The 13,432-nt window shown below is 43.5% G+C and overlaps 1 protein-coding gene across 1 annotated transcript in view; it reads right to left on the bottom strand.

Moving 5' to 3' along the window:
• The window catches only part of LOC141271780 (uncharacterized), a 33,834-nt gene extending 20,525 nt beyond the window's left edge, over positions 1-13,309 (bottom strand). Inside the window, exons 1-6 of the mRNA XM_073681916.1 lie at positions 13,224-13,309; positions 12,591-12,740; positions 12,282-12,461; positions 12,075-12,198; positions 11,894-11,991; positions 11,605-11,695 (exon numbers count right to left, since the gene is read on the bottom strand). Of these exons, the coding sequence (XP_073538017.1) occupies positions 11,605-11,695; positions 11,894-11,991; positions 12,075-12,198; positions 12,282-12,461; positions 12,591-12,668 (571 nt within the window). The 5' untranslated portion in view covers positions 12,669-12,740; positions 13,224-13,309. The remainder of the gene's footprint in view (positions 1-11,604; positions 11,696-11,893; positions 11,992-12,074; positions 12,199-12,281; positions 12,462-12,590; positions 12,741-13,223) is intronic.
• Positions 13,310-13,432: the final 123 nt, after the last annotated feature.

The following is a 13,432-nucleotide window of genomic DNA, read 5'->3' as shown; positions in this document are numbered from 1 at the left end:
AGAGGGAGACGAAAAGAAAGAGAACGACTCTAATCAGAGAAGACGTCTCAGGTAAGATACCTGGATGTAAATGTTCATTTGTGATCCTGCCTGCGTCTCATCAGTACTGTGGTTCCTGTATGGTCCGCAGTCTGATGATGACTGATAACAACTCCCAGTATCTCTATTGTTAATTACATACTGGGAGTTGTAGGTTTATGTGATACAAAGATATATGGGGCTGACCTGACATTACAATTGATGGTGGTTCAGATGATGTATTCATGTACTGATGTGTTTGTGCGCGTCTGCGTGTTTGTGCGCGTCTGCGTATCTGGAATAATATGTATTTTTGTAAGATTTTTTGTATGTAAGAGTCCATTGTGGTGTGTAATAACATTCATATGCTTGGGGCACCTTTACTAAATCTATTAGGACTTGCTCACATGTGTTAGGGAATTCCATTTGTCTTTCCACATTTAGGAACAGACAAGTGAAATTTGCTAACCTTGTCATAACTGTCACCATTGGGATGTGCTTGTATGAAGCGGGTTCAGGAGCTGAGCCTGCTCCATACCAGGCAGATGTAGGTTGTGTTACATAGCCGGCGTCTGCCTGTAACAGCAGCGATCAGAGCTCGCCTTGATTGCTGCTGTTTTGAGTATTTAAGTGCCCTTGTCAATCACTGACAGCGGCATTTAGAGAGCACGATGGCTGGTGCATGCAGTCACCTGTTCCCTTCAGCCCCCTGTGACGCAGTTGCAGGTTGCTGATGGGTTGCCAGTAGTGCTGAGTGAGCGTGGTCGGACAAGGTGTTATTTCAGCATGCTCGGGTGTTATCCAGGTATCTTGTAGTGCTCTGCTAATATGCTCGAGTCCCTGCGGTAACATGTTTTGCGGCGGTAGACAGAAGCAACACATGCAGGGATTACCTAACAAACAGGCAATTCCTGCATGTGTTGCGTCTGCCTACCGCCGCAAAACATGCTACCCTGGGGACTCGAGCATATTAGCAGAGCACTACAAGATACCTGGATAACACCCGAGCATGCTGGGATCACACCTTATCCGACCACGCTCGCTCAGCACTAGTTGCCAGGTGCTGCTGCCATGTTAGTCGTTCAATGAAGCTCAGCCTGAGGTTGGGCTACATGGAAGTGTCACAATAAAGGTGGCGGACGTTATTGCAGCACCCTCACTTTGTAGTTCGCGGTGACTGTAATGTCTCCCTCCTTGCACCGACCCAATAACAGGAAGCGAGTGGCGGCAGGGAGAATGAAACGTAATTTTCTCCGTGTAGCCAACGCTTTTCCATTAAGCCGTCTAACCAGGCTTTAAACCCTATTTACCTGCAGATTACCCCTATATCTGCAGATAAATAGCGTTTTTCCAGGTGACAAGTTACCATTAAAGGGACTCTGGCAGTACGGAATGACTGTTCGAACAAAGTCCTGCCACTCAGAGCTTCACAGCGCAGCCAATCATGGAACTATAGTACATTATAGAAAAACATAACAAGTAATAAAACCGTTTATGGTGGGCTGTAGTGTGGGCCTCTAGAGTCAGTTCCCCTGGTGGGCCCTAGGCACCCCAGTCCGACCCTGATAGCAATTATTATAAAGTAATTAATGTTGTTCGAAAACATCTACCATTGTTAACCACTGACAGTACCCTTAGAGAAATTCTAAAAAATGGTTGTAAATTTGTTCCAAAAAAATCCCTGACAATAGGAAATGTAATCTCCCCAAGTGAACTCCGAGAAAATCCAGGTAAAATAGGTCGCACATGGTTGTCCACTAAGGGCTCATTCAGATGCGGGCAGAAGTCATGCGGTTTATGTAAATTCATGATAAATAATAACAAGTCTGTCATAAGTAATGAGGGTCAAGTATTTAATCTGAAGACTTTCATGAACTGTGCTACTGACCACTGGGTTTATATCATTTTTTTGCACAATATGCAGAAAACAATATGTGGGATCTACAAGCCGTAGTATAAGAAAAAGACTGTCGGAGCACATTTATGACATTAACAATGTCACTACCCGCAGTCTTTCGGGGGCTTCCAAACATTTTTTGTATGAACACAAGGGGGATTTAAGTAGCCTGCGAGTAAGTGCTTTGGAATTTGTTTCTGCTCCCCAGCAAGGTGGAGACAGGGTTAAATTACTCCAGATGACTGAAGCTCGATGGATTCTAAAACTAAACACCAGATACCCAGCAGGACTAAATCTAAAACATGAATTGATGAATCTGTATTAAAAAAGTTGGGACAAATTGAGGCATTTAATCAATGTAGGTAAATTTTTTTTTTTTTTCAAAAAAAAAAAGGAAATTTTTTTTTTATTTTTGTGATCAATCTAGGGGACGCTATAATCAATGGTATACAAAACAAAACATGCTTATTACGTTTTGTAATAATTTCTAGCCATTTTCATATGGTTTTAAAGTGGAGAGGTTTTTTTTTGGAAAAGTATGCCCTTGAAATCAAATGTTAGAACAATAATTTTTAGAAAATAGGTAATAATATCTTTAGAAGCTGTTATTGTTACATATATATTTAAATAGTGCATCAATTGTTTATTCAATGAATTCACATATATAAAAAACTTGGGTAAAAAGTGATCAAATAATTAGTGCATTACTAAGTGACAGTTCACATTGTAATATGTTTGTAGAGGATGAATGTACTATAGGGTTAAACTAGTGTTTAGATCACTGCTAGCCTTGAATTAGTGACTCTGATATCACAGCTGATTTTGGTGAGTGTTACCCTTGGCAGCTTTCCTTGACTGTTTTCCTTGAAAAGTGCAACATTTATTCAGTACTTTATGCTATGACTAAGGGTCAAATATGATCCGAAACGCGTAAGCCTACACATGCTTTTATTTCTGTTGGAATTGTATTTTTTAACGATGGATTAAATAAAGGCTTTTTTTAATTTTTCTACATCGGGTGCTGGAAAACTATTTTTTACTTTCACTGAGGATTTTTCTCCCAGATGGGGATGGACTAATTCCGAGCACCGAGATCATGGAAAGGAGGACGGGGCAGGCTGGGCCAGGTGAGCTGAAGATCTTTTTCTTACTTGCTTAATTGTGTTCCCCACTGTATGTCATTTTTATGGATTTACTCAATAAAAATATATTTTTAATTATATTGCTGGAATCTTTTTATATCCTGTGACATTATATATTTCTGTTGCGGATAGTGTTTTTTTTTTCTATATAATGTCGCAGCAGCTTATTATTTTGTGCCGCACAACCTGTGCCCTGCCAAAATGACTGTGCAAACCCAACATTCGCAATAATATTTGATATAGTGCAATTCAGACTTGAACAAAAATATTCACAGAACATTTATTCAGTCAGTCAAGAAACTGTGGACCCTTTTAATTTCCACAGTCAGGATGCTGGCATTCGAAGATTGCACACAGGACCCTAATCCAGTAGCCAAGTCCATATCTCTCCAACAACATATCCTCCCTGCTGGAATCCATGTCAGTCCAGTGTGACATCATACCTGCGTTTTACAACAATGATGAAATAATGCTGGAATAAAACACAGAAAAGGCTGCAAAGGATTCCAGCCTTTGATAGGAGGTGTTTGGCAGACGTCCAGTGGGACACTGATACCTGGCGTACCCACTGGATGAGGATCCTGAATGCAAATCTGTATACAGTCATGGCTGTAAGTGTTGGAACCCTTGAAATTGTTCCAGGAAATGAAGTATTTCTCCAGAAAATTATTGCAATTACACATGTTTTGTAGAGATGAGCGAGAACTAAAAAGCTTGGATGCTCGTTTCTTGAACTGAGCAATTCCTAATGCTCGTTTCGAGTAATGAGTATAATGGGAGTCCATGGGAAATCCGCGCATGTTTGTAGCAGACCCTACAAGGAGGTCTGGGGGCAGTGAAAATGTTGAAATGGTTGGAATGGAAGTGTAGAATGTAAGGAGAATGGCATGGGGAAGACTCCTGGAATCATCTCTTACTCCCATCTCGATGCTGAAAACAATGGTGTCAGACTTTTACTCCACTTTAAGGACTAATAATAAAACATTCAAAAATCGACAAGAAATTGGAGTATACAGGAAAAAAATGTTAAACATTTTTCCTGTATAATGACTTGTATATAAGGCAAATTTTAAAAAGGATTTAAAAAATAATAATTTAAGTTGACCAAAATGGAATTTTATATAAATTGGCAGGCCAAATTCAAATATTGAACATTAAAATCACTATGTGCTGCTGTCATCTGGTGGTGTGGAAAGGTCTGGTCTAATCCAGGCTTTCTTCAATGATATCAGAGTGAGCCTGTCAACATTTTCTGTTGACAGGCGAAAGCGCCTGTCTGTTATGAATCCTCTAGTGGCACTAAAAACCCACTCAGACAAGACAAAAGTGGTAGGGTAGCACAACACCTCCAAGGCATAGAGGAACAGCTCATGCCAGGTGTCCATCTTTGAGACCCAAGAGCTGAAGGCTGCATAGAAATTAGGGAGTATGCTGGTTTTGCCAGCCAGGTATTGCTTGACCATGTTTAAAAACCTTTCCCTCCTTGTCAAAAATACCCGATCATCAGGGCATGGACGCTGGGTGTCATGAAATTGTCCCAGACATTTAATAGTGTACCCCTGCCTCTGCTATATCTGGGGTGTGGCTCCCTCACCTCTCCTCTTTGGTTGGGCAAGGACGCTTGCCCCCACCCAATACTGTTGTCTGATGTGAAATTTTCAACATATTTTCCACAATGACCTTCTGGTATAGCACCATTTTAGAAAACCCCTCCGCCTCAGGAAGAAGAGAGGCAACATTCTCCTTGTAGCGTGGGTCTAGCAGGGTGAACAACCAGTATTCTTTCTTGTCCAAGATGAATGTAAGGCGAGGGTCACGGGAAAGGCAGCGGTACATAAACTCGTCCATAAGTGCCAAGGTCCCTACAGCCAACACTTCCCTGTCTCCACCATAATGACTACTCTGCATCTCCTCCACCATTTCTTCATCCTAATTCCCCTCCTCAACCCATCCACGTAGGAGACACGGGACAAAGCTCGTGTGGGTACTAGCCTCTTTTACGCTATCAGCCAGCTCCTGTTCCTCCTTCTTTTCCTCAGCCTCCACCTCCTCATTCTTACCCAATCTGCGCTAAGGAGGTGAGATGAGGCTGGGCTGGGTAATATCTCTCTGTCTCATGTCTTCCTCAGTCTCAACCTGGTCTACATGCAAAGCTTCATGTTTAATTGTCAGCAGTAACTGTTTAAGTCGGCACAGAAGCGGGTTCGTTGCGCTGATGATGGCGTCATCGCCGCTCACCATCTTTGTGGAGTCCTTATGAAAATTGCCTCTTCAAAGAAAAAAAAAGAGGACTTGAACTCTATAGCGCCACCTATTGGAAGCAGCAATCCTACAAGTCACAATCAACCCTTTAACGAGTTGTGCAATATGAAGATAAGAAGAAAAGCCAATTCAGAATCTCAATTTTCAGACACGGTGTTTCGGGCTGTTGGCCCTCGTCAGTGCAAAGTATGAGAACTGATTTGGCTAGATGAGAGGCTCTGGACTGAGGTCTAAGGGGTAACGTTTCTCCTTGTGGAGAGTGACACACCGGCTCTGACATGTCAAGGTAAGGAGGCTTATTCGCTCTGGTAAATTTAATATGCAAATTACCTCTTCAAAGAAAAAGAAGACTTGAACTCTATAGAACCGCACAAATGTCAGACATCCATGCCCACTCTTCAGTTCTTATGTGTGTAGGCTGATCAGAATACAGATGGACGTGTTGGAGCTGGTATTCCAGAACTGGCCTCTGCTTCTCACAAAACCTTGCCAGCATGTGCAGTGTGGAGTTCCAGCGCGTGGTCACGTCGCACAACAGTAGGGGAGCTAGCACTTGCATGCGCTGCTGCAGCATTGCCAGAGCGGCAGCAGTTGTAGATGACTTGCGGAAATGGGCGCTGACACGGCATACCTTGACCAGAAGCTCTGACAAATCTGGGTACGTTTTCAGAAACCGCTGAACCACCATGTTGAGCACGTGCGCCAAGCATGGTGTGTGAGCTTGCCAAGCTTCACAGCCGCCACCAGGTTACGCCCATTATCACACAACACCATGCCTGGTTGGAGCTTCAGTGGCAAAAAACACATTTGTCTGGTCTCTTATTCCTTTAAGTAACTCTGCCATGAGTGGGGTTTGTCTCCTAGACAAATTATCTTCAGCAGAGCCTGCTGCCGCTTAGCTGAGGCAGAGCTTCCAGCTTCCGGCTGATGTGGACGACATGCTCTGAGATAGCACATTGGAGATGAAGGAGGAGCAGGAGGGGGTGCATGAACTGGTGTAAGAGGTGGAGGAAACCCTGATAGAAGTAGGGTAAGCAATCCTCAGCATCGGTAGAACATGTGCGGTGCCAGGGTGGGACTCGGCCCTGGCCTCCACAATGTTCACCCAGTGTGCAGTCAGGGAAATGCAGCGTTTCTGGCCACAAGTGCTTGTCCATGTGTCGGTCGTTAAGTGGACAATCCCAGTAACCGCTTTGGTAAGGGCATGGGTGATGTTCCTGGACTCGTGCTGGTACAAGGCAGGTACGCCACAACGGGAAAAATAGTGGTGGATGGGGACAGAGCACTGAAGGACCAAATTTGTGCACCTGTAGTTGGACAATTTTTGTTTGTTTTTTCAAACCAATGAAATTTCACACACAGTTCTACAGTATAGATGACAACTAACCCACTTTTTTTTCTCCATTATTTAAATTTTTTTTAACTCTACAGTTTGCAAGAAATTAAACATCTTTTACTGAAAAGATTGTTGACTAAAATAAAACTGTGACAAAATATCTTGATGGTAATAGTCAATTTTTTAACAACCTAATTTGTACACCTGTAGCAGGCCAATTTAGTTTTTTTATTTCAAACCAATGAAATTTCACACAAACCAATATTTTTGGTTTGAAATAGTCAATTTTTTTAACAAAAAATATGTGTGTGAACTGTAACAGGCCATGCGGTTTTTCAAAATTTTAACCCACTGTAATTTTACAGAAAGCACGTTAAACTGTATGGATGACTAATTGAATCCAGTAAATTTTTTTGAACGTAAATATTTTGAAAGTGTAGTTAATGTACTCCTACACTCAAACACTTTGCACAAAGTGCAAAGCCAGGAAAATGATAAGGAGGGTAATACAATAATATCCTTCAGGTGTCCGCTTCTCCTTCCTCGGTAGGCTAGGGGACTGCCTCCACCTGTTTCCTGGAACCCGGTTCCCAGGTGCTAGGGCTGTAAGTGACCTGGCTTCGGGTATTGCCGGAGCCCCCGACATGTAGAAATGGGCGACAGCCCCCTGTGTCACATGCACCATCGCCTGCTCTCGCATAGGAGGTGGGGAACGTAAGGACAGTACAATCTCTTGTGTGTGGTAATAGCCGCCTCTCCCAGTTCCATTCAGGTCTCAAGACGGGTTCATCCTGCTCCCTTCCGTCTCGAATCACACTCACCGCATACCAGCGATGTTGCCCCTCCATTTTGAGGAATGAGACCCTGGTTCCAGCCATCAGCTCTTTCAACCTTCGAGGTAAGTGTTCCATCTCTACTGCCAGCTGGTTGAATGAAATGTGATGATGGGTCTCAAACTCTTCGATGGACCCTTCCACTGCTGGTCGTCCATACTGATCACCCCCCGGGATGCCAACTCTCGGTACTTTGCGGTTAGCGGGCCATATAGCATTTCTCCAGCTCTGATCCGGGCTTGCCTCCTTGTCTCTTCCAATCAGCCTAGGCCCTGCAGTCCGCTCACTAGTTCCTGGATCCTGGCTGTCCCATCTGCAGTTCGCAAGAACCCCAGAGGTAAAGGCTGCGGCCTGGGTTTGGGCCTTGGTGGTTCTGGGAAAGTGGCCAGTTCCAGACCTCAGGCTACTGCCACATCCTCCTCCAGTTGCTCCTTTAGGAGTCTCTCGGGATTCTGCCATCTTTGTCGATCACTAAGCACATTACACTGTATGGATGACTAATTGAATCCAGAAAAAATGTTGAACGCTTTTTTAGAGAGTGTTATATAACACGAAAATGTACCACAAAACACATAATACTCTATGGATCGCAATAGTTATTTTTTCACACAAAAAAAAGTATATGGTGAACTGCTGCAGCTATATATTTAGCAATGGATTGCAAAGCCCTAATCTCTGCCTAGAGACTGTATTCAGCCACTCTCCCTGCTCCTGAAACTCTCTCTGCCTTCCAAGGCTAAATGCAGAATGTTTCTGATACAAACAGCAAAGCACAAGATTAGCCCTTAGAAGGACTATTAGTATCATGGTTCAGCTTCAGCACCAGTATCAACATTACAGGACTCCAATTTGTTATACTGTGCCTGGACAAGCACCGTCTCCCTCCAATAACAACTGTCACAGAGCTGTGCAATGGAGTCATGCTGAGCCTGGCGGCATCTGTCCTTTTATAACCCCTGATCATGTCATACGGCCAGCCAAACAAAGTAATGCCACTACCAAGATGACTACGGCATTAGTGACTAGCAGGCAATCCTCGCATGCTTATTAGCTGTGTAACAGGCACCAAACATGCAGGGCAGGGATTACAGTTTGAAATAGAGCAGCGCCAAGCACATCCAAGCACCCAGATACTCGAGTGATATCCGAATATCACCGAGCACGTTCGCTCATTCCTAATGTTTTGTTATACACGTTTATTTCCTTTGTGTGTAATGGAACAACATAAAAAACTGAGAAAAAAAAGGCAAATTGGACATAATTTCATACAAAACTCCAAAAATGGGCCAGACAAAATTGTTGGCACCCTCAACTTAATATTTGGTTGCTTTGGAATAAGTTACTGCAATTGATTGCTTCCTATAACCACCAACAAGCTTCTTACACCTCTCAACTGGAATTTTGGAGCACTCTTGTTTTGCAAACTGCACCAGGTCTCCCATATTTGAAGGTGATCAACAGCAATTTTAAGATCTCTCCACAGGTGTTCAATGGGATTTCGATCCGGCCTCGTTGCTGGCCATTTCAGAACTCTCCAGAGCTTTGTTTCCATCCATTTTTGTGTGCTTCTTGAAGTATATTTGAGGTCATTGTCCTGCTGGAAGACCGGTAACGTAAAATGCACACCCAACTTTCTGACACTGGGCACTACATTGTGACCCAAAATTCTTTGGTAATCTTCAGATTTTTTGATGCCTTGCGCACAGTCAAGGCACCCAGTGCCAGAGGCAGCAAAACAAAGCCAAATCATCTTTGAACCTCCACCATATTTGACTGTAGATACTGTGTTCTTTTCTTCGTAGGCCTCATTCTATTTTCGGGAAACAGTGGAATGCTGTGCTTTACTAAAAAGCTCTTTCGTCGTCTCATCTGTCCACAAGACACTTTCCCAGAAGGATTTTGGCTTACTTATATACATTTTGGAAAACTGCAGTCTAGCTTTTTTAGGTCTCTGTGTTGACAGTGTGGTCCTCCTGGGTCTCCTGCCGTAGCGTTTCCTTTCATGCAAATGTTGATGGATAGTTTGCACTGACACTGATGCACACTGAGCCAGCAGTTCAGCTTGAATTCCTTTGGAACTTGATTAGGACTAAAGCACTCCTGGACAGTCTGTGGTGCAAGGTGACGTTGGTGGATGGAGCGAGACATGATGTCCCAGATGTGCTCAATCGGATTCAAGTCTGGGTAATGGGCAGGCCAGTCCATAGCTTCAATGCCATCATCTTGCAGGAACCGCTGACACACTCCAGCCACATGAGGTCTGGCATTGTCTTTCATTAGGAGGAACCCAGGGCCAACTGCACCAGTATATGGTCTCACAAGGGGTCTGAGGATCTCATCTAGGTACCTAATGGCAGTCAGGCTACCTCTTGCGAGCACATGGAGGGCTGTGGAGCCCTCCAAAGAAATGCCACCCTACACCATTACTGACCCACTGCCAAACTGGTCATGCTGAAGGATGTTGCAGGCAGCAGATCACTCTTCACGGTGTCTCCAGACTCTGTCACGTCTGTCACAAGTGCTTAGTGTGAACCTGCTTTAATCTGTGAAGAGCACAGGGCGCCAGTGGCGACTTTGCCAATCCTGGTGTTCTGTGGCAAATGCCAAGCGTCCTGCACGATGTTGGGCTGTGAGCACAACCCCATCTGTGGACATCGGGCCCTCATACCACCCTCATGGAGTCGGTTTCTAACCGTTTGTGTAGACACATGCACATTTGTGGCCTGCGGGAGGTCATTTTGCAGGGCTCTGGCAGTGCTCCTCCTGTTTCTCCTTGCACAAAGGCAGAGGTAGCGGTCCTGCTGCTGGGTTGTTGCCCTCCATCAGACCAAAGCACAGATTTCCACTGGTCTAATGTCCATTCCTTGTGTTCTTTAGCTCAAACAAGTCTCTTCTGCTTGTTTCCTGTCCTTAGCAGTGGTTTCCTAGCAGCTATTTTACCATGAAGGCCTGCTACACAAAGTCTCCTCTTAACAGTTGTTGAAGAGATGTGTCTGCTGCTAGAACTCTGTGTGGCATTGACCTGGTCTCTAATCTGAGCTGCTGTTAACCTGCGATTTCTGAGGCTGGTGACTCGGATAAACTTATCCTCAGAAGCAGAGGTGACTCTTGGTCTTCCTTTCCTGGGGCGGTCCTCATGTGAGACAGTTTCTTTGTAATGCTTGATGGTTTTTGCAACTGCACTTGGGGACACTTTCAAAGTTTTCCCAATTTTTCGGACTGACTGACCTTCATTTCTTAAAGTAATGATGGCCACTCGTTTTTCTTTACTTAGAATTTGTATTATGGCAAGAAAAAAGCAGCTAACAGTCTATTCAGTAGGACTATCCGCTGTGTATCCACCAGACTGCTGCACAACACAACTGATGGTCCCAACCCCAATTATAAGGCAAGAAATCCCACTTATTAAACCTGACAGGGCACACCTGTGAAGTGAAAACCATTTCCGGTGACTACCTCTTGAAGCTCATCAAGAGAATACCAAGAGTGTGCAAAGCAGTTATCAAAGCAAAAGGTGGCTACCTTGAAGAACCTAGAATATAAGACATATTTTCAGTTGTTTCACACTTTTTTGTTAAGTATATAATTTCACATGTGTTAATTCATAGTTTTGATGCCTTCAGTGTGAATGTACAATTTTCAAAGTCATGAAAATACAGAAAAATCTTTAAATGAGAAGGTGTGTCCAAACTTTTGGTCTGTACTGTATATATACACTGAAATAAAAAAAAAGTGTCATTAGGCTTTTCAGAGATCATTTCCAACTTGCTTAACTGTTCACAATAACAGTAATTTTGACCCGGGGTGCCCAAATTATTACATGCCACTATATACATACACACACATACATAATTTCAAACATGTACATAGCATATATTTGCCTATATTTTTTCCCAACATATATGTTCTCCCAGTGTGGGTTTCCTCTAGGCTCTCCAGTTTCTTCCCAAAACAGTTTCAACGCAGTGGTATAATGGCAGTGCCAACATATTCCGCAGCACTTTACATTTTAGAAACATAATTGTGATATGCCCAGACTACACCACTAATAAAGCAGCCACAGCCGGTGACTGAGAAGATTCTGTGACTTCTTTGTATTTAGTGGTTACTACTCACCTAGATAATTATCTGTAGGAATCTCCTCTTTACTCCGCTCATCACCTCTCACATATATCTCTGTAGTATTAATATGGGTAAAATCTTCACCCTGAAACAAAAATTGTAAAAGTCACAGACAGATGGAGAAGTCACATCTATGATCAGCTCTAATCCTGCCATCTCCACCGTTATCATTACACAAGCATAACACATATAATACTGGTGGATAAAACAAGACTGAAAACAAGACCTTCACAGCTGTCTACACATCATAGGGGAGATCTCATGACACCTTCTCTCCATCTACCTGATGATCCTGAGGAACATTGGGATCTTCTTGTTTACAGTCCTGTGGAAGAAGAGGACGGGGACATCTCTCCGGTGTTGTCATCTCACTGGATAGAACTGGAGGAAACACATACAGAGACTGAATTCATTCTTTACATACAGATAATTATAGGCCGTGTGTATTTAGTCCTGTCTATTACCTGGTGATGTAAGGGGCTGGGGAACCTCCATCATGACGTCCTTGTACAGATCTTTGTGTCCTTCTAAATACTCCCACTCTTCCATGGAGAAATAGACAGTGACGTCCTGACACCTTATAGGAACCTGACACATACAATGATACCGTCATCCCCCCAAACCCTTCATAGCATTACTGTATAATGTCCCAGCATTCCCAGCAGTGTCACCTCTCCAGTCAGCAGCTCAATCATCTTGTAGGCGAGTTCTAGGATCTTCTGGTCATTGATGTCCTCATGTATCAGGGGGTGAGGTGGAGGCCTCGTGATTGGGCTCAGGGGTCTTCCCCATCCCTCAGACACAGGGGCCTGACAGCGCTCACTAGAGGTCTTCTTCACTACTGTGTAATCCTGGTTATGGAGAGACACATTAATAAATTTCACTACAGACATTTCCAGAGTCCTCACCTCTCCAGTTCTGTCCATCTGTTATTCCCATAGATAAGAATGATGTAATGTGACATCATTAGAATCTGTCACCTCTCCAGTAAGCCGGAAGAGGATCTCTATGGTGAGGTGTAATATCCTTTCCACCATCTTGTCTCTCTCCATATCCATCCTTAATGGGTAAGTCAGGAAAACTCTCTTCTATAGAAGATCTCCACTGAGACGATCAGATATTGTAGGGACCTGAATGAGAAGAAGATGAGCTCAGGGTTATAACTGACTGTTCAACACCTTAGATACTGAGGTCAATTGTGACTGGTTATTATCTACATAGTTAAACATCACACTTTGCGATTATGGGGTCTCAACTGTTGCCATGGCAGCAAAAAAATTAAATAAAACAATGTTTTGGCAAAGTTTTTTTCTCAACAAATGTGATATTATTGTGTAAATTATTTACTTGAAAAAAACTCCTATCTATATTTGGTATCACAATAATTGTACATTTAAAATGCTGCAATTTCTGTTTCTCCGTCCCTCCTTAGAAGTCAATCAATGCATTATATGTACCCCAAAATGGCAACAAGATAACTTAACAAGGAAAACAAAAGCCGTAATATAGAGACATGAGAGAGAAAAAAAACACATGCAGAGATGGAAAAATCTAAAGAGAAGTTTAGTGCTGAAAGGGTTACTGTCACCCAGGAATGGGGTCTCTCCACATACCTCCACCTGCTGAGCCGCCACCACATATATGGCTGCTCTGTGCGCACAGGACCTGTGATGAGGTCACAGGAGGGGAGGAGTCAGGGGTCACATGATCAGGGGCCTCAGTGGATGCAGGACTCTGCTGTGCTGGTTGTCATGGTGCTGGATGAGGGGAAGGTTATGTGTGGGGTCAGGAGGGGTTTACAGTGTGGATGTAGCAGAGCCGC

Source organism: Phyllobates terribilis, unplaced genomic scaffold, assembly GCF_046119375.1.
Source record: "Phyllobates terribilis strain yellow unplaced genomic scaffold, ASM4611937v1 Scaffold_5__5_contigs__length_657084704, whole genome shotgun sequence".
Lineage (NCBI taxonomy): Eukaryota > Metazoa > Chordata > Amphibia > Anura > Dendrobatidae > Phyllobates > Phyllobates terribilis.
This window is presented reverse-complemented; position numbering and strand designations above follow the sequence as displayed.